The 20,220-nt window shown below is 41.1% G+C and overlaps 1 protein-coding gene across 3 annotated transcripts; it reads left to right on the top strand.

Annotated features, from left to right (window-relative positions):
* Positions 1-1,462: 1,462 nt before the first annotated feature.
* ubap2a (ubiquitin associated protein 2a) lies at positions 1,463-20,201 on the top strand. Of its 3 annotated transcripts, XM_028002927.1 has the most exons (27): positions 1,463-1,597; positions 4,086-4,223; positions 4,461-4,538; positions 5,596-5,706; positions 6,925-7,087; positions 7,200-7,280; positions 7,361-7,424; positions 7,575-7,684; positions 7,770-7,828; positions 8,510-8,580; positions 8,944-9,106; positions 9,243-9,513; positions 10,417-10,721; positions 10,819-11,045; positions 12,046-12,331; positions 12,427-12,466; positions 12,566-12,737; positions 12,885-12,936; positions 13,596-13,908; positions 13,990-14,081; positions 16,031-16,081; positions 17,139-17,232; positions 17,322-17,732; positions 17,833-17,937; positions 18,005-18,072; positions 18,165-18,356; positions 19,410-20,201. In XM_028002927.1, the coding sequence occupies exons 2-27, from the start codon at positions 4,128-4,130 to the stop codon at positions 19,503-19,505; spliced, it is 3,771 nt and encodes a 1,256-aa protein (XP_027858728.1). In that variant the 5' UTR covers positions 1,463-1,597; positions 4,086-4,127; the 3' UTR covers positions 19,506-20,201. The 3 variants fall into 3 exon arrangements, with proteins under 3 accessions (XP_027858728.1, XP_027858729.1, XP_027858727.1); XM_028002928.1 differs by lacking the exon at positions 1,463-1,597 and having other exon boundaries at positions 1,616-4,223; positions 16,034-16,081; XM_028002926.1 differs by lacking the exon at positions 1,463-1,597 and having other exon boundaries at positions 1,617-4,223.
* The last annotated feature ends 19 nt before the right edge of the window (positions 20,202-20,220 follow it).

Genomic DNA, 20,220 nt, shown 5'->3' with positions numbered 1-20,220 from the left:
TCCCGTTTAACCCCCTACCCTTTTTTTTTTTTTTTGGAAAACCCTGTTTATGCCTTTAATTTTACAAAAAAAAATGTCAAAAGTACAGCTAAAAGTTATCAAAATTTATGTTTTCTTTCACATTTGACTTACAAAATAATGCCTGTATTCTTAATCTGTAGCTACTCAAGGCTCTTCCACTACGTTGGGGCTCAGAAGATGAAATGTTTTGGGAACTTCTGGTCTCACATACCTTCTCATTAGGTACTCTTGATTTGGTGCTGTTTATTGTACCACTTTTCAAAGGAAAGTGATATTTTCTTGGTATCCCAATACAAATTGGGATCCAGTTTGTATTGGATCCCAATTTTCAGGATCTTAGAGTAACTCTGTAACTGCTTTGTCCTTTGTAACAAAGGCTCCATTATCCATCATGCATATTTGTTGGATAAAGTTGTTTCTGGTACACATTTTGATCATAGGAAGCCATCTCGCCCATGTGCAAAATAGAGCTAGGATTCGTCATGTAAAATAACGTGGCATCAGTCTTAAGTCCACCCTTTCTGCAGAACTGCAGCTAATGTCTTTCTGGACAGAGTACGTCTTCTTTGCTGTGCTTTGTGTCACAAGTCTGATAATCGAAAGTCCACCGGTGACTCATGTCACGCCCCGTTGAGCGTGTTCTTCAAGTGGGGAGACTAGAAAGATTTGCAAACTGCTAGTAAAAATACAGTTGGATAATAAACCTTTCTTTTGTAAAGGTTGATAAAGAGTAGGAAAATGTTCACAAATAAAGGTTGTACTCTACCATCTCTGCTGCTGATGTAAAAATGATCACAAGAGTTAAATTCTGATTTATTTGGGAGTTGTTTTTCAAAATAATTTTTGTCAACTGGAATCTGAAAATTTGACTTCTGAGTAGAAGTAATCCCCAGCCCCTTTCCCCGCATGCAGTGCAGAGGCTCCCAGACCTTTCTACTGCCATTATTGCGCAAGCTCTGCACTGGTGGTAACACTGTGCATCGCGACATGCTTAACAGGAAACCGTTTAGGTGCTTCCGGGTTTTCCTGAATAGCCTGTAGACTTCCTTTCTACATGTCAACCTTTCACCTTGAAGTTCTTGATAACCTGGAAGTCAGGTTCTTTAGTTGCAATATTCATAACATCAATTTCTTTTTGCATTTGAAGCCATTTTGCTGTAAGGTAGTGATAGCCCAACAGTATTTGGGAGCAAACATTTATTTAAAAAAAAAGACTGATATTTCATAGTAATCATAAGCAGTGTTTAATCTTTGACTATATGGTAATAGTTTGATTATTTTACAATCGAGGGGCTTATTATAAAGTAAACTTACGTTCCTTTGAACTTAGTTAACACGAACAAGCCTCTGGTCATTCAGCGCAGCACTGTAACAAACATGTGAATAGGAAGTGAACAAAATCCGCTAAATAAATCTGTGCAAGTGCATAAACATCTTTAATCTCTCAATGCTGGTTGGCGGTAAGGAGCAGTAAGTGCCGTGGGGAGAGAGTGGGATCAGGGGGGAGCATCCACCGCGGCAGCGCACGTCACGTGACCACCTTGTCTACTGCTGGCCGAGTGAAGCGTGTTAGCAGGTAATAAAAACACACATTTTCCTCATCCTGTTCACCTTACTGTTAACGTTTCGCACTCGGTGTGCGTCAAACTTAATCAGTCGTTCGTTGGACCGGCGAGTAGCTGGCTTCCTTTGTCGCCGTAGCCGGGCTTTTAAAGGATGCCTCTTTGCAATTTTTCTGTTGTCTTGAATCCCGGCGAGCAATGTCGGGATGGGATTGTGCTCTGTGAGGCCTTTCCCCCCCACCTCCTTCCTCCTGTAGATTTGATACACCTTTGTTGCTGCCAGGCTCCGGCTCGGTTGGGTAATGTGAGCATTTTGACTGTATCCGCGCGTTTCGTTGTTGTATAGCAGCGGCCCCCAGAAACACGCACAGCACTTCCACGACACGTTTGATGGATCAACTCGGGCGAGATTTTGGGTAGCATCGTTAGCCGCAGCGTTTGTTCGACGCTAGCTAGTGTCAACGGTAGCACGAAGCGGCTAACAGCGAGCTAGCGAGGACAAAGGGGACGGCAGTGTCAACAACACAAGAGTCTGTCAGTGTCGAGCCGATGGTTATGTCTTCAAATCTTTTGTGTTTGTAGGGTACGCGTAATGTATCCACATTTTAGATGTTAGAAACGACTAACACGGCAGCAACCAGCTAAAATGCAGCGTTGACTCAAAACAACACAATACTACAGAGTTAATTGTCTTTTAGCTGGAAAAAAGCCTCCAAAAAATAGTGAACATTGTTGTGCCATTTTAGACATTTGTCATTGTTTTTTTTTCTCTTTTGTATACCCAAATGAATATTTAAACTCTGCTTTAAAAAGGCATCAAGTAATTTATCTCATACGCTTATTACAATATCGTTGCTATTGCAAACTAGATTGTCCATGACAGAAATTGGAATTATTCTAAGAAACTCAAATCTGCTGAAATTGTATAAAACGCCTGTTCTTGTTTCAGCTTTGTTCAATGGTGCAGCCAATGAGAAGCTTTGTGTTTGCCAGCGTCACGCAGAGCACGTATAGCTGGACTGCCATTGTTCTCTGACTGAAAACAAATTTCAGTTTGCACATGTAGTTGCGTGTTTTAAAGGTGCACAGATCTGAGATCTTGTGGCTGAATTCTAATTCACAGATTTTGTAGGGCTTGTAGAGTACCAATGTTATTTTTCTGCTTTTTGCATATGTAGTTTTAAAAATGTTTGTTGCGAAACATTATTTTCTTAACACATTCCAAAGTTACAGCCTCATGTATATGCATAGTAAATTCTCCCAGGTTCTTGTATAGGGGTATCTGCATAAATAAAACCAGGGGGAAAAATGACAGCTTATATATATATATTTTTTACTTTTTTACATGATTTATTTTCCATAAGATCTACTCAGAATAATCAGCTGCGTTCAACTTAAGATCTGAAGAGGAAAGAAACAGATGTGCTGCTGTTAGATTTAGTGATTCATTAATTTATTGCAGGTGTAAAAGAGCTTTAAAAGGCCTCTCTGTCCAGAGTAATAATTAATTTATTGTTTTAGAACCAGAGGAAGTACTGCTCAGCACTTGGAACAGAATCTCAGTGTCATTTTAAAACAAAAACAACATCATACAATTTGACATAGCAGCCTATTCTGTTCTTAGAGTTGCCCAACAACAATCTGACTGTATTCTCCATCGAGAAGTAGAATCTTACCTTTACCGTGGGATTCCCTAGTCTGCCAAGATTTTGTAATCAACATGTGAAATGAAAGATATAGTTTAGCTCTTCAAAAAGCTAAAACAAAGTAACTTTAGAGTCATATGTTCCACTTGTTTTTTTTTGTTTTTTCCCCCTGTGTGAAAGCCTTTGTCTTTTCTCAGTGACGACTTCTACGCAGAAGAGTGTTGTCAATGCAACCTGCATCCTTACTGATCAGAAAACAAGTCATATTTTTAGTTATTGATCAGTCAGTCAACAGTCGGAGCAGAAATGAATCATAAAGTCTGCCAATTGCGAGTGCATATCGAGACTATTATGGAACTAATAGCAGCGGTGTAATAAAACATCACACTGAATTTGCAGTCGTGTAGCAAGACTCTGATTAGGATCCTCGTGTCGATTAGATCATTTCAATGCATCAGTTTTGTGTTTAGGGTCTAAATAGAAGCTCATGTCCCACATGAGACAGGATATGAGGTCTGGGGTGTGTTGTTTGTCCACGTTGTGTAGACTGTGGTGTTTGTGAAAGGACACTGGGTCGCTCTTCCTCCTTGACCCAGATTTTCAGCAAAGCTGTTGCGTCACTAGGCCAACTGTGCGTCTTACAGCCTCCACAAGGCCACTATTCATTACTCGAGAGTGAGGCTTTACTGTGCTCAAAGCATCTTCTGGCCTTGGATGCTCAGGAAGTTCTGTGGCATCAAACGAGGGGAAAGCTGCAGCTGGGTCGTAAACAGCCTTGTGGGAGTTATTAATTAGCATTACTGCTGGTATCTTTTGCTCATTCTCTTATGTGGGTTTTACTTCTTGATTTCTGCAGGTTTTTCTATTTTGTACATACAGAGTTTTGTATATACTGTATATGATGAGCTTGCTGGGCGGCGACAAGGCCCGGGGTCCTCGGGAAAAAGCGCTGCCAGCGGCCCCTCACACACCACAGCCACAGAAGCAAATACAGGTGAGCGTCCCCGAACGCCAAAGTGTGGAAGCGCTCTCCTCTGAGCACTAGATAAGATGCGCTAAAGTTTTAATTTGGTTTGATTGCATCTGCAAAGTAGACATTATCCTAATGGGACAATAGGAAGTGGTTATTCCCCATTTATTTCTTCGCCATTGATTTTGAAAAACAACCAATTTAACAGCTACCACAAAAGTACTGCATCCCTTTTCAATGTCTAATGTGTCTGCGATACAGGCTACTGCTGAGCAGATCCGGCTTGCTCAGATGATCTACGACAAGAATGATGCTGACTTTGAGGACAAAGTTAACCAGGTGTGAAACACTTGGACATTTTGGTGGTTTAAGTTGCCCTCCACACTTATTGGAACCCTTGGTAAAGATGTGTAGGAAGTGCCAGAAAAGAGCAAACATTTCTTGAATGTTAGCATCATATGCTCACTAAACGTTTAAGGGGAAAAAAATCCATACACGTGCAAATTTTCTGTTGGGGAAACTCGTTTTAACTCACCACATAGATATTAAACAGATTTCTGCATATATAGGAGATCACCGATAATACATACAAATTTTCTGTGTAGGTGAGCCATTTATTTCCAACTGGACCACATATTGTGATCATTTTTCTATTGGAGTACCCAGGAATAATGAATAATTTTTAGTTTTCCTGGAAGATTCCAACAGGTTTGTTGTAAAAATTGCCTGGTATTTCTTTTTTATATATATATATATCTTTTTTATACCCCTCCAGGGTTTTTTTTGTGGGCTCTAGTGTCCCTTATATGACAGTAGGCTGACAGGAAAGGGGGAAGAAAAAAAGGGGGAAGACATGCAACAAAGATCACCTGGTCCGGGAGTCGAACCCGCGATGTCCACGTTGAGGACTCAATGCCTCCAAATATGGTTCGCGCTATCCCCTACGCCACCGCGGCACGCCCATTGCCTGGTATTTCAAAGAGTTTATATGACATGCATTCAGCGAGATTCCAGGAGTCTTTCGAAGAGAAACAGGCTCTCGTAATCAAAGACTGACCACCAAACATAAAAGTGGGACACAGTTCCAGTAGAGTTTAGCACGTTCTAGATATTTGTTTGTGATGGTAGGGCAAAAAAGGCTTTTCTAAACAACCACTTAGTGTGTAGGTAGCATCTAATAGTATATTTTCTCCCGTCAGTACAATAAATGCGTCGTAATCAACAGTTGAATTTTCTTCTACATATCTTTATTTGGGGTACCAGTTGATGTGGAAGGTGCTGAAACTCTGTCAACATCTTTGATGCTCTTGTGAGGTTGGCACCCAGTGGGAATGCTGTGTTTTTTCATCTCTGACACAAGCAGACGTGTGTAAAGTATGTGTTGTTCCTTTTCCAGCTGATGGAGGTGACTGGGAAGAATCAAGATGAGTGCATGGTAGCGCTTCATGACTGCAATGAGGATGTTAGCAGAGCCATCAATTTCCTCCTGGAGAGCACTTCGGACATGGTAAGTGGAAGCTCCTTTCATCTGGTAATGGGGATTTGTTCATTCAAGGGTTTCGTTTGCTCAGAATAACTGGGAAGCGAGTGGCTAGTTGTAGAAAAACATGTTAAATCTTTGACAACTAACATCAGTTTCTGGATAAGTACTGTATCTTTAAACTTGTGCTGTTATTCATTTACACACAAGATGTTACTGTGAGCTTTAGCATTTCATCAGATGAAATGTGTGTCAGGTTTGGGCATTAACGCTAGTCGGAGACTATTCAACAGGCCAAACATAGTGAGAGATAAAGGGTGTTCAAAGTGGGGTTCGGGAGCCAAGTGCGGTCCCCAGACTATTTTTGTGCGGCCCTCAGACCACAATTCAAGAATAAATTAAATAAATTAGGACAAAACTACGACTTTTAAGTTAAAATTTACTAAAAAAATGTGGAGTGTCAAGCTTTCTGGTTTCATTCTACTGTCATGGTATCTCGGGCCACATCTACTCATTGACTTCTACTATATAGGACACATTTGTGCACCTAAATTTACTTTTGATTGCTGTAGAAAATTTTTTAAACAAATTAATTCTTTTTTTCTTTCCTCAATCAGGCCCAAATTACTAATAAGCAAACTAGTTGCCTTTTACTTAACAAGAAAAACGTGCAAAAAAACATTTGAGGTTTTGGATCTACGATTTTGTTCCTATAAAAAAGATAAATCAGATTTACTTTTTTTCATCAAAATAGTTCATGTTTAGTTTGTCATTGAGTAGGTAAAAATATATTATTTTTGGTGATTTTAGTTTTTAACAATGATTCATTTTTGTCCTGTGAATCCTTTTGAGCTGAACCTTTTGGCCCACGTGACAAAGAGTTTGCACACCCCTGATACAGACCATTCATTTATGTCATTTGAAACACATTCACCTACTAAATACTGCAGTTTTCCAAGCGGTCCGCGATGTGTATAAATAGTGATGCATATTGACATTTGAAAATGTAATTTGATATACTGCACAGCCACAGTATTTATGACAATAATTTTTATGTTGACAGTCGGAATAAAACAGGTAACTTGTTTTTATAATTAGATCGAAAAAAATTTAAAAATTTCTGCAGCAAAAGATTAATATATTTATTCTTAGGTGATAAACTGTTCTACTCATAATCAGTAAATTCTAATGAACACTGATCATGTTTTTATTTAGTTTTTGTTTCCTCTCCTCTTTTGCATTCAGACCTCATGGGAGACAGTGGGGAAGAAGAAGCCTCTGGTGAAGGAGAGCCCATCAGAGAGCAAAGAGAACAAGGAGAACCGGGAGAAGAAAGGGGAGCGGGAGGCAAGCAAGGGCCGCGCCTCGGCCAACCGCAAAGGAAAGGGGGCCAGTCGGAACCGGCAGGGTCAGGACCCAGGGCTTAACAATGAAGTTAAATTTAGTTCAGAACAAGCAAAATGTCTTCCTGTTGAGTTCTGTAGTTGTTGTTGATGGATTTTTATTTATTTTATTAACAGCACGTCCAGAGGAGAACGGTGTGGAGGCGACTCCACTGGACAAAGGTTCGGATCGAGGTCGAAGAGCCAGGGGAAGCAGAGGTAGGAGCATGAAAATGTAGCACTGGAAGAATGATGAGTAATAAGTGAATGGGTCTGACTTTTGTTTGGATATTCTGCAGGGTCAGGAGGTCGGGGTCGAGGCAGAGCGCCACCCGGAAGCAGGTTCTCAGCACAGGGCATGGGGTATGGCGGCAACACACAACTACGTTTATTGCTTCAGACCATTGCCTACTGTTCTGTTTTTAACATGTGAAGTTAACCTGCGAGATTTGAGAAAGAGCAAACCAAGGTGAGTTTTAACCTTTGCTGGACTTTGTTCATCTTTTTGATCAGGACTTTCAACCCAGCGGACTACACCTCAGAGGCTGGGACTGGGACCACACAGACTGAGGGTTGGGACACAGCCAACAGCAACAACAACAGCAGCAGCACAGATGGGACAGGTGAGTCCTGGAGAGAGTGTGCTGCACATATCACTGTGATCTGTCAGTGTGGAAAAGCATTATGTGTGTGTGTGTGTTCTTCCAGTTGCCTGGAAAAATACCATGGAAGACTGGACAGCTGAGGAGTGGAATGAAGATGTCAGTGTGAGTAAAAAGTCTGATTGTCTCTGTCTGTGTCTGTGTGTCTATTTGGGCTGCAGCGTACACTAATCTCACGATACACGATATTCTGCTCACAATACAATATATATCACGATATTTAGCCAACGATACTCCTCGCTACGATTCAATACAATACATTTTTAAGATTTTCTGAAAGATTTTAGAGGGACAGAGTGCTTTTGGTGACATTTTGTGACTGTCCCATAGACTTGACTTGAATTAGTTGAACTGATGGTGTAATACTGGTGTAATAAATGTTGTTTTTGTTATACATCTGCTTTGTTTAAATGTTAATTGTGTGGCTTTGTATATTTTGTTATGCAGAAAAGGAACCTTTTTGTCTTATTCATTTATATTACATAATGTAATTTATCTATTTCATTATTTAATTTATTCTATCTGGTTGTTTCATTGCATGTCATTTTAAATGTACATGTGCAACTGGGTAAAACTGTCATGTGTGATAGCTGTGATTTAATTCATGTTGATTTGACATAATACTCAAAGTAGGATTTAATATATCAATACTTTCAGGAAAAAATCAGTACTTTCTGAGGAAAAAAAATCCATAAATATCATAGAATCAATAAATTTACACTGCCCTAGTTTTTATATATACATATATATATATAATACACACTGTGTGTTTCTTTATCCATACAGCTTTCAGAGACCAAGGTTTTCACCTCCTCAAGTGCACCTGCTGTTGAGAACCATATCACCCCTGGGCAAAGGTTAGTCTTGCAAAAATAATCACACCTCTTTGAACGTATGCGATGCCACGATTTCAAATTAAAACCTTTTTTGACACATAAAAATCTGAAAAATGTTGCACATTTCAATTCAGTTCCCTTCACTCTAATATTCCACCAAAAACAATCAAATGCAACTTCTAACCTGTTAAGAGCCTGGAAATTATTGGACTGAGGTGGAGGTTCAGTTTCTAGCAGGGAAACAAACCCAGACACGTAGCAAGAGCTATAATGTAACATATTTGAAAGATGTTGCTCTTTCTTGTGCAGTCCTAATACCTCTTAGAGATTGGGTTTATGTACTGGAAAAATTTATGTATTTACAAAAGCTCGTGTGTGTGTTAGTCTGGACCTGGCTTCTCTGCTGCAAAAGCCTGGAGTAGGAGGAAGAGAGCCACCTTCCTCTTCTTCCACACCGAGTCTGGTCTTCACCAACTCCCACCACCATCAGCAACCGCCGCCCAGCCGCAGCATGACCAGCAGCACGAGCTACGCCCACGCTGCTCTGGTAAAAATAAAAAAGAACGCTGCGTTCTTGTTTGTGTTTTCCTTTGTTTGTTGTTCACAATCATTATGCCACCAAAAATAATCATTCAGAACTTCACTGTTGTTGTTGGGGGGTTTTTTTTGTTTTATTTCACCAGTCTTCGGTTCTGGGGGCTGGTTTTGGGGACTTGGGCCAAGCCAAGAGGCCTCAGCCTAGTGCTGGTGCTCAGATCCTGGAACAGCTCAAGGGTCCCGGTTTGGGCCAGCTGCCCTCATCCCAGGCTGCCCCCCCTGTCAGCACCCCAGGAAGCAACACCTCCACGGGTCGGCTGCCGGGCCTGGGAGCGCCGGTACCGCCGCCATCATCCTCAAACTGGGACATGAAAGCTTCAGAGTCCAACAGCGTATCCTTGTCCTCGCAGTTCAGTCGTAAGTGGTCTCGATGTTTCCGTGGCGAGTACATCTATCGATGCTGTGCGAGAGGCAGCGTACACCCTGGACAGTTTGGCAGTCTGTGTGTAAACTATGACTGCAACTAATAATTGTTTGTTGATTAATCAGTTAATCTGAAAATGATTATTTTGGTTATTGCTTATTCTGACAACTAATCGATTAATCGGATAGCCATTATTTTAGTTACCGATTATTCGAACAATCATTCTGACGATTAATCGATTAAGCTGATGAAATTGTTGCCACATTCTGCAGATTTTCCATTTAAGCCTCTGATATACAATATTAGAAATATATTTAGAGATGCATCTAATACTTTTAAGTCATTTTTTAAATAAGAACATGAAATTTTTATTGCCTAAAATACAGTAACAGCATTGTATGCATCATCACTTGTAGCAAAAGATGCATTTGCAGTGAAAATAAAACAACCTCAAACATCAATGTGTGAAAAGCTCAGCGTTTTCTGCTTTACTCAACTTCAGTACAGAGTAGGACTAATGTTGACTATTTTCTGTACTAACCAAATGATAATAGCAAAAGTTGCTTTACAGGAGCTATTTTTTTCTTTATGTACAAAAAAGGTGAAGCTTTAACAGTGCTACTTGAGTAGTTCTGGATAGAACATATTTACCGACAATTTTATTTCTTTATTTTTTATCTTAAATGCAAAGTGCATATATTTATTGTGCAGGTTTGTCTTAACTGTCCTGAATGTGTTGTTCTTCCAGCTACTGGCCTTTTTTTGAATCTGTATACTCCAGTTAACAACTAATCGAGCGCCAAAGTTGTTGACGATTAATTCAATAATTGATTAATCATTTCAGCCTAAAGTAAATATGTATTTTGTTATTCCTTCTTCCTTGCTTTTGTTTGCAGGTGAATTTGGGCTGCAGCCGGAGCCTTCTCTGGTACTGAGCCAGCTGGTTCAGAGGCACAGCGGCCCCTCCTTGCCTCTGGCGCGCCAGCCCAGTCCACCGATGCAGCAGCAAGCAGCCCCTGCTTCAGCCTCGCCTGCTCCCCAACACATCAGCACGCCAGCACAGGCCGGCCCGGTGACGGCTGCTGCTGGTGCTAAGCCTGGCGCTCCCAGTCCGGGGCTGGACTCCCACGGGAGCAGCACGCCACAGCAACAGCGGGGGCAGCTCAAAGGCCCGAAACGAAGGATACCTCCTACATCGAAGGTAGGAGTGACGGTGATGCACCGGGAGAAAAAAGGCCTGCTGTTAAAGCTTGAAGGAGGCGGTGACATGTATAAATGTGTTGCCTCCTCTCTGGCAGATCCCATCCACAGCAGTAGAAATGCCAGGCTCAGCTGATGTTCCAGGGCTAAACCTCCAGTTTGGAGCTCTGGACTTTGGTTCAGAGTCAGCACTGCCAGAGTTTGGGGTCGTGGACAACTGTGTGAGCGCGGTGTCTCGGGAGTCCACGCCGGCGCCCGCCCCAGCACCACCTGCATCAGGACCAGGGACCCAAAGCCACACAAGTCTGTATTCAAAACCTCTCAGGTACTGCTGCCTTCTGACTAAATGCATCTGATTAATATAATTTCTAAAAATAGTTCACATTTTGTACAAGAGGTGATCTTACTTCTTGATGTTGATTAGGTGTATTACTGCTGAGATTGGGAAGTTGAAGAGTTATGATGGTTATGATCATTTTAACAACTGATAATTCTGACTAGTAAAGAAAAAATTGGCACATTCTGCAAGTTTTTTATTTAGCCACGTAAGCCTTCAATACAATATCAGAAGCATTAGATGCAAATATACAAACTATGCACAGTTCCTTTTTTTAAAAAAACAAAACAAAACATTTTTGCCTAAAATGCAACAAGTGCATGCTTGATCAAATACTTGCAACATCAGCATGTGAAAAGTTCAGTCCATTCTGCTTGACTTTGCATCAGTACAGTGTAGGGCTAATCTGTTGACTGTTTTATATTAACCAATTTATACCTGGATAACAAAAGGTCCTTAATGTAATAATTATAAAGGTTTTTTTTTTATCTTAAATGTAAAATATTTATATTTTTCTACAGTTTTGCCTCAATTACTGCAAAATGTCATTTTTTGAGTGTGTATACACTCCAGTTAACAATTGATTGACTAATAAATTAATGATGATCTCAACAATCGATTCATCACTATGAACCTGATTAATAGTTTCTGCCCCAGTGATGTTCCACTGGATTGTCTTATTTTCTTTGGATATGTTAAAGGAATGTTTGCTGTTAATAATTTACTACTTAACTGAAAATGCAATAACACTTTTCTACAAGCATTAAGCCACAATCATAAAAGAGTTAGTTAAAAACTTTAAATGTTGTCAGGTTGTATTTCAGTGTATTTTCTTTAAGTTGCATCCAATTTGTTGATTGCAATGCGACAAAAATGTCAAAGTGTACAAAAACCCGCCAGAGAGGCGTTTACTGTTTTATCCTAACCCCTCCCCCCGTTTCTGAACTGCAAACGGTGCAACACTTCTTACTATGTGTGTGTTTTTCAGTGAGTCGCTGGGCAGCTCTCTCTCAGTCGCCCTCCCTTCGCCCCTCTCGTCGTCTGAACCGGTGTATCACTCCTCCAGCGCGGCCATGCCCAGCCTCACACCATCGTTGGGGGCAAACTGCCCCGCTAACCCTCCGTCGTCCACCTCAGCGACCTCAACCACCTCATCTTCTGCACCTTCTACCTCCTCCCACTTCTCCTCAGTAGGGGGGAGTTACGAAGGTACAATGCCCCCTCACAATCGGCTTGCTTTTTCCCAGAGCAAGGACCCAACGGGGCCGGTGATGGTAAGCAGGCCAGCTTATCTTCCCTTTTTAAAGGATGCTGTTATGGTTCTTACCAATTGGCAATCAACTAACCTAAAACTGCAATTTTTTGTCAGAATGGTCTGAATGGTGTGAGAACTTCAGCTGCTCTAGACAGTGAGTTACCCACCACTGCTTTATTTTTAGCTGTTTGGATAGAAGAGGTGCATTTACGTTATCAGTTAGCTGCACACAAGTTATTTCTGTGTTTCTCAGCGTCATCGGCTTCTTCTACACCAAAACCAGAATCGCCGTCTGTGAACATCAACACCAACGGTCCCTCAGCGTCCTCCCACTTAACCCCCAACCTGTCCCCACACAGCTCCACCACGCTCTCCAGCCTAACACAGGACCTGCCGTCAGCTAACCAGCTGAACTCGCTCAACAGGTCGATCAAGTCTCGCCTTAAGTGTCGTAACTTTAGAAGAGCTCCGCCAACTTTGTGTTTTGTGTTATAGACTTATAGAAGTTGCATAATCGCATCCTGAGTTCAACTATCCTTTTTTTTTTTTTCTCCTCCCCCGACCCCTAACAGCCATGTCAGCAGCCATTCCTCGGTTTCAGCTCTGGGATCAAGTTCTCTCACTGTGAGTACCTGGGGCTGGGGCTGCATCGAAACTAATATCAGTGCAAAATGATCTGGGTTCCTGCCCTGACAGGGATTAGTTTTAGATATTTTCCAGATCTGGATCACTGTGGAAGGAGAAAAGGGGGGGAAAAAAGTCTCTTTCTCTGAACTACTTTATCTGTTTCATAGTCTGAAGGTCGTGTCCATTCATCCAACCATTCAATTATTGCTCCATTCCTCTGTCTGTATTTCTGTTTCATTCCAGTTCCAGAGTTAAGTGTTGTGTACAAAATAAAATTTTATTGATCCTTGAGATGACAAATTATTGTGACAGGCCTACCCTCCACTTTTCTGTCTTGACATCCATCTATCTGTCTATTTATCCATTAATCTATTCGTTCCTAATGTCTATTTTTCCAGCTTTCGTCCATTTATTCTTTATTCCGTCAATCTCTTCTTAGCAATTCCACATTTCAAGCCAGACCACTCCTCTAAAGTTATTGGGAACTTTTTAATTTATGCTTTAAAAACAAGCCAAACTGAATCAAGAAATTTACATTTTAAATCTCGGAAAGCCTCGAAACACAGCATGGATAATGTTCACACACAAGATGGATTACTTGCCTCACTTTGAATGTTCCCTGTGCTTTGTTGTTGTTTTTTTTTAATGTTGGACAGTATACGAGTGTGGACAGCAGCAACGTGAGCTCCCTCACTCCCTCGTCCAGCTCTTACACACCTTCACAGCCCACAAACTCATCGCTCCACTCAGCCCACAACAGCAGCAATAGTAGCAGCATCAGCCACCTGGCAAACATGCCCAGCATGGGCAGCAACATGAGCAGCACGGTCGGAGGCATCACCGGCACCAGTGGATTCCACTCGGCCGCCGCCATCGCCACCAGCACGGCGCTGGGACTCGGCTCCAATGGAGCCACCGCCGCGTCCAACCTCTCCGTACCGAGGACCACAGCGCTGCTCTCCTCCACTGGTAGACGGACGCCACTGAAACAGCGGGGAATTTTGAATCACTTTCCAGTTGGTTGCATCATTTCTGTGTCTGTGTTGATAGGCAAAACTCCTCCCAACCTTTCCCAGGGAGTGCCTCCTCTACTACCAAACCAGTATATAATGGGACCAGGGGGCCTGCTGCCCGCTTACCCGGTAAGTGGATCATCAGAAGTCGGGCTGAAATGAACGGCCAGTAGGTTAATCGTTGATTAATCGTTAACTGGAGCATGCAGATCCAAAACAGGCCAATTGCCTCGAGAAGAACATATTCAGAGAAGTAATTAAGTCACCACTGTGCAAAATATAACATTTTGCAGCGAAGAATAAAGCCTTTATCTGTAAATATGTCCAACCCAAAACGCCACAAGAGGCATAGTTTTAGCTTTAGTTCATGTACTGTATAAAAATCTCATGTTAAACACCTCTTGCTATCCAAAAATGAATTGGTTAATCCAAAAAATAATCGACACGTTACCCCTAACTGGACTGATGCTAAGTCACCCGGAAAGGACTGAGTGTTTCACATGTTGATGTTAGAAGTATTTTTTAGCTGTAGATACATCCATTGCTACAAACAATCAGACATACATGTGTTAATTATAATAATCAATAGATGAATCGATAACTAAAATAGTGGTAAGTTGTGGCCCTAATCACAAGGAGTGAGTGAAGGTCACTAGATTAACGCACCTTAAAGTATCCAGCTCCCAATGCAAAGTAAGTTCATTGGCAACTTTTCAAATCTGTTTGCAACAAATATTTCACTCTGAATCAGTGCTAATAATTACATAAAACTATCATGAGAGGGTTTTTTTATTATTCGACAATAAATCATGCATTCAATGACTGCTGGAGACTCAAAAGTTATTCAACCCCATTAATAAGATTTATTATAAGACCACACATTTGCAAATCAGATCAGATTGGGTACATTCGGTGGAACCAATGAAGGTCTTTTTTTATTTTCAATTGTGTAAAAATAGATTACTTCAAATACCTGGAATGTTGATGGTTGTAAAATATGACTAAGTCAAGATGGCCTTAAAATTTCACAGAAGAGATCACTGCCTTGTAGAAAAGAGGAGGATCATAAACAATAAGAGAAGCCCTGCATTTGGAAGTGTGCTTCTAAAGTTTAAAGTTAAATGAAGAGTGCGTTCCTCACCTGGCGGCAAAAACAGGAAGCCATCAACTGCCAACAGCTTCCTGCCGAGACAGGTGGTCAGATACTCGCGACTGAAGGGAAAACACCTGCAGGAAGCCTTGGTGGGAAACGTTTCAGTTTCCCCGATGGGCTCCTCCACGCTTGAAGTGAAAGATGTACATAACTTCTGAACCAAAGGCAAAATTAGTTCACAACTAAATAAACAAGCCAAAGCAGCTTTGAAATTCTGTTCTGTGAAACAATTAATCAGAAAAGGGGAACTTTGCCTGTGGATTAGGACGAATAAAACATTCGCCACAAAGAACCCCACAACTGTAGGGAAGCATGGTGCTCGCTTGGTGACGCTCTATCAGCTTTGCTTTGGAAACCTGAAGCTGATGGATTAAATCAACAGGCAGGAAGTCTTGTGAAACTCCAAGGATATTAATGGAGGGCTGTGGCCAGAAGTTGGGCTCTGGGCGGTAAGCATGTTTCCAGCAGGTTGTAAAAGCAGAAAGGCCCTCCACTTAGTGTTAAAGATGATTGTTGTGGAAAAAACTGGCAGTCACTGAAAGTGGCATTTTTGTATTTAATTTGGAAACGCCACCCTACACCCTATTAGTTCTGTTGAGCTACTTAAATGGTGTTTTTTTTGTTTGTTTGTTGTTGATTTTTTACATTTGTTAGTTTTTATATAATACAGGTAAAACAAATTTGATGTCGGTGTTCAGTAATGTAGGTCCAACTGAATATCTTCACATAAGCATAAATACATAAATTCAACAAGAATGGCATAATTTCAGAAACTATCAAAAACTCAATTTAAAACCATCGATCAAATTTTACGCTGCAATCTCGAGTTTGATAGTGTTTACATAGAAATAATTTAATTTTCAGAATTTTTGTCATCCGTTTTGTAGACTGTGCGACTCAGTTTTTTTTTTTTCCCTTTTCACAGCAGATCTACGGCTATGAAGACCTCCATATGCTCCAGTCTAGACTGCCAATGGTAAGACACGCATGTTAAAGGGACAGCTTGTGATTGGAGACAGAATATATGGTGTTAACTATTATAAGTACTCAGTGTATACAAACAGATGAAACACATTTCATCTTCCCATTTTTGTGTGTTTTCCAGAATGGAAACTCATTTGACTTTAGCACAAGTTGTAAGATATAACTGCTTGTAACCATTTAAGCGAACATTAATTAAACAATCCAGTGCTGGCCTTTTAAAGAAGCATGTGGTCAGGATTCTGTCATGTATTGAAAATTTGAGATTATCTAGATAAGACACTGATTACTCACAAGCGCTTTCTATAATCCCATTTAGAAAGAAAACCTTCAAATGATAACCATGCATGTAGTGCTGCAACTATCAACTATTTTAGCAATCAATTATTGAGATGATTAATCAATAAATCGGATTAAAAAACTGCAGTATTCAGATTTTTTTTATTTACCTACTAAAGCTTGTTGTTATGCAATATTAGAAATGCATCAATACATGCAAACAATTCCTTCTCCTAAATAAGAAAGCATTTTATTGCATAACATGCAATAACAGCATCCCTTAAGTGTATGCTCAATCACTAGGAGATGAAATTATTTTTGCATTAGTGGAGTACCAATTGTATGGCAACTAGTGCTTAATAGAATATTTTTAGCTTTAGTTTTTTTTTTAATACAATTTAAACCAGGTGAAACTGCAGAGTGCTGGGTAGAACATATTCATAGACACTGGGTTTTTTTTATTTTATCTTGAATGTAAATGAGAATATACTGAATATATATATATATATATATATATATATATATATATATATATATATATATATACACACCTTTTGCACAGTTTTGGCTTAATTACTGCTCTGAGTGTGTTGTTCTTCTAGGCTAATAGTCTTTTTTTATGTCTACTCGGAAAAAAAACCCCAGCCAGTTAACAGTTAATCGATTACTATATTAGTTGATGATTATTTCAATAGTCGATTAATCAATTCATTCCTGCTTATGTGGTTTTTTTGACAGTTACACAACTGTGTGTGTGTCCCCTGCTCCTTTAGCCCTCTCTGCAGGATTACTATGGAATCACATTCCCTGGACCAACAGCAGCTCTCTCTGGCAGAGACGGGAGTCTAACCAACAACCATTATTCAGGTTAAACTCCTCCTGGTTCTCTTGTTTGATTTCTTCTATAACCCGGCGTCTGCTCACATAAAATCTCTCCTCCATCCCCCCTTGGTCAGGTGACATCACAAAGTTTCCCCGGAACGACTCCACCTCCCCAGCGCCCCCTACCAGCCTGGCAGCCCCCCAGCCTCCCCAGGCCCAAAGCCAAGGTCAGAGCCAGGCGCAGCCTCAGCCTCCCCAGGCGCAGCCCCCGGCCCAGCCACAGCACCACAGCAGCCAGCAGGCCTTTCTGCCGCCGGGCTATAGCTACACGGGCCTGCCGTACTACCCCGGCGTGCCCGGCGCCGTGCCCAGCGCCGCCGCCTTCCAGTACGGCCCCACCATGTTCGTCCCGCCCGGAGGCCCTGGGCCGGCCTCGGCGAAGCAGCACAGCATGAGCCTGGGCCTGGGCAACCCCTCGGCCAGCCCCTTCCAGCAGCAGGCGCAGCAGCAGCCCAGCGGTTACGGCCAGCACGCCTTCAGCTCAGGTTCGTCTCGCCTTTCACAGAGTTCCCCCGTCATACAGGAAGGACTTTCAAATCTTCCTGGGCCGTTTTTGTCATTTTCAACGCACATTTTTGCTTACAGGTTATGAGGAGCTGACAGCAGGGCCAGCGGGAGTAGAGTACAGTAAAGGTTACAACTCCTCTTCACAGGCACAAGCCAAATCTGCTGCTGCAGGGCCTGGAAAAGGTAAGATGGAATGAAAAACGATCACATCGTTCCTGAGATGCAAGCGCCTCTCTTGTGTTCACTCCAGGTGTCTCAGTGACATCCAGTAACTCCGGCGTGCCAGACATCAGTGGAAGTGTTTACAATAAGACCCAGGTCAGGCCGCCTGAACTCTGCTTCCCATCATCACTCTGTCGTCACCCCGGTTTTTTTTTATTAACCACCGCCATCCTTTAATCTGCCCGCAGTCTTTCGATAAGCAGGCTTTCCATGCAGGGACCCCTCCTCCGTTCAGCTTGCCGTCGGCCCTAGGGGGTCCCGGACCGCTGAACCCCGGAGCAGCTCCTGGAGGCTATGCACCCGCCCCATTCCTCCACATCCTGCCTCACCAGCAACCACACTCACAACTGCTGCACCACCACCTCGCTCAGGACGGACAGGTGAGCTTTTGATGGGCGCTTATGGTTTTACAAGCTTTCTGTAAAATTGACTAACCTCACTCCTGATAAAATATAGATCTTGTTTTTCTATTTGTTTTGTCATTTTGTTGCAAATAGTAATTTAATAAAGTTGAATTCTGTTCTCCCAGTGAGTTTTCACCCCCACATGCCTCTGGTGATGTCACACAAGGCAATAATCAGGGTTGAGCCTGCCGATAAATCGATTTAGATTAACTGAATTATTAGGTTTTGTAGATTTAACTTTTGGAAAATGTGGATTTTTTTTTTTTCCACCACTGCACTATTTGTGTTTCGACAGTTCAGATTGACCAGATAATGTTTTACACTGTGTGATGGGGAGAGAATTAAAGAGATGCTTACAAAAGTAGTGATAGAAAATTTTAAATATATACAAATCTCTAATGTTGTAGTAGTATTAGTAATAATATTAAACTGATTAATTTTCATACAGGAGTCAAGATGGCACAACTTCATGTTGACACATTACATCACACTACAAGTAGTGTAAGAAGTTGGTTGGAGCTTTTAAAAAAATAAAAAATAAAATCTTCGAAACCAAATGACGCTAATTATGCGTTTTCATAAGTGAAATAACAATGAAGTTTCTTTTATTTAAACCTTAAATATTCCACAAATTTTTAACATTCTATTGTATTTTCTGCAATTTGTTTTTAAAATAATCATTAAAATGTTGCTTCTTTAATTTTAACATAAAAAAACAAATTTTACATGGCAGGTATTAAATATAAAGGTCATAATTTGTGAGGGAATAAAAAAAGAAAAATACCAGGAGTTAAAACAAAAATGGCTCCTTGGCCTGTATAAGGTTCAACTGGATTGGAATTTGTGGGGAGGGAAAAAAAAAAATTCATTCAAACCACTTAAAAGTCTTTTTTTTTTTCTTATTATTATTTTTGCTGTTAAGTTGATATATAAAGATTTGTTTTATTAGATATTCCAGCAGAACAAACAGAAGAATGTCCTTTTAGATTATTGTTGTTTTGGTTAACGGTCAGACGTTTGGTTCCTCAGGGCGGGCCGAGCCAGCGTGGTCAGTCCAGCAGCCTGCAGCAGAAGAGCCAAGTCAACAAGTCGAGCTACGGCAGCTCCCCATACTGGGCCAACTGAGACGGTTGCATCTGCAGAGAGAAAGAGAGAATGTGTGTGTGTGTGTGCGGACATACACACACACGGGTTGATATCGCGCGATCGTTGAGGGACAGAAGCGTTTTTACAACACAAGCTAAAATAAACACACACTACCATCCTCTCCCCCCCCTTTGCTCTGTATATCCCCCTTTTCAAATTTATGGCTGTTGTATGTAAAATATATTTATGTATTTATACAGTATATATGTATTGGTAGGACATAAAATGTGGTTTTCTGCATTGTTTTTATTTTGAAGGACATTTTATTTCCAAAAAAGAAAGAAAGTGGAACGATGAGAATGCTAAACCATGGAGATAAAGTTGGTGAATATACTTGAACACAAGCATCTTGTGATGTGATTTTTCTTTGTTTGCAACCATAAGCTGAGAATGGTGTACATAGATTATACGCATCATTTTCGAAGCAAAAGGCCTTTTTTATTATTATTATTTTGGGGGCAGGGGGAACTATGTTTTTGTAACTTTGGTCGCCCGCATCTGTGAAATCCTTATACTGAGGGTGACTTTAATAGCCTGACTTCTCTTCTTTCTCCCAGTTTCTTTCCATTTGTCTCTCATTCCTGAATTCTTACTTGTTGGCTGGTTTGATCAGCCAAGCCTTGGGTTTGATGTCATTTTAATCCTTGTTGTCCAAATTAAAAGTTATTAACAGTTCTTAGTGATCTGGCATTAA

Source organism: Xiphophorus couchianus, chromosome 20, assembly GCF_001444195.1.
Source record: "Xiphophorus couchianus chromosome 20, X_couchianus-1.0, whole genome shotgun sequence".
NCBI lineage: Eukaryota > Metazoa > Chordata > Actinopteri > Cyprinodontiformes > Poeciliidae > Xiphophorus > Xiphophorus couchianus.
This window is presented reverse-complemented; position numbering and strand designations above follow the sequence as displayed.

Bases quoted from the DNA above. Each gene is read 5' to 3' on its own strand.
- ubap2a (XM_028002927.1), top strand. From the start codon at position 4,128: ATGATGAGCTTGCTGGGCGGCGACAAGGCCCGGGGTCCTCGGGAAAAA. The intron at 12,467-12,565 runs GTGAGTTACCCA...TGTGTTTCTCAG, and splicing joins AACTTCAGCTGCTCTAGACA to CGTCATCGGCTTCTTCTACA. The intron at 18,073-18,164 runs GTCAGGCCGCCT...ATCTGCCCGCAG, and splicing joins GTGTTTACAATAAGACCCAG to TCTTTCGATAAGCAGGCTTT.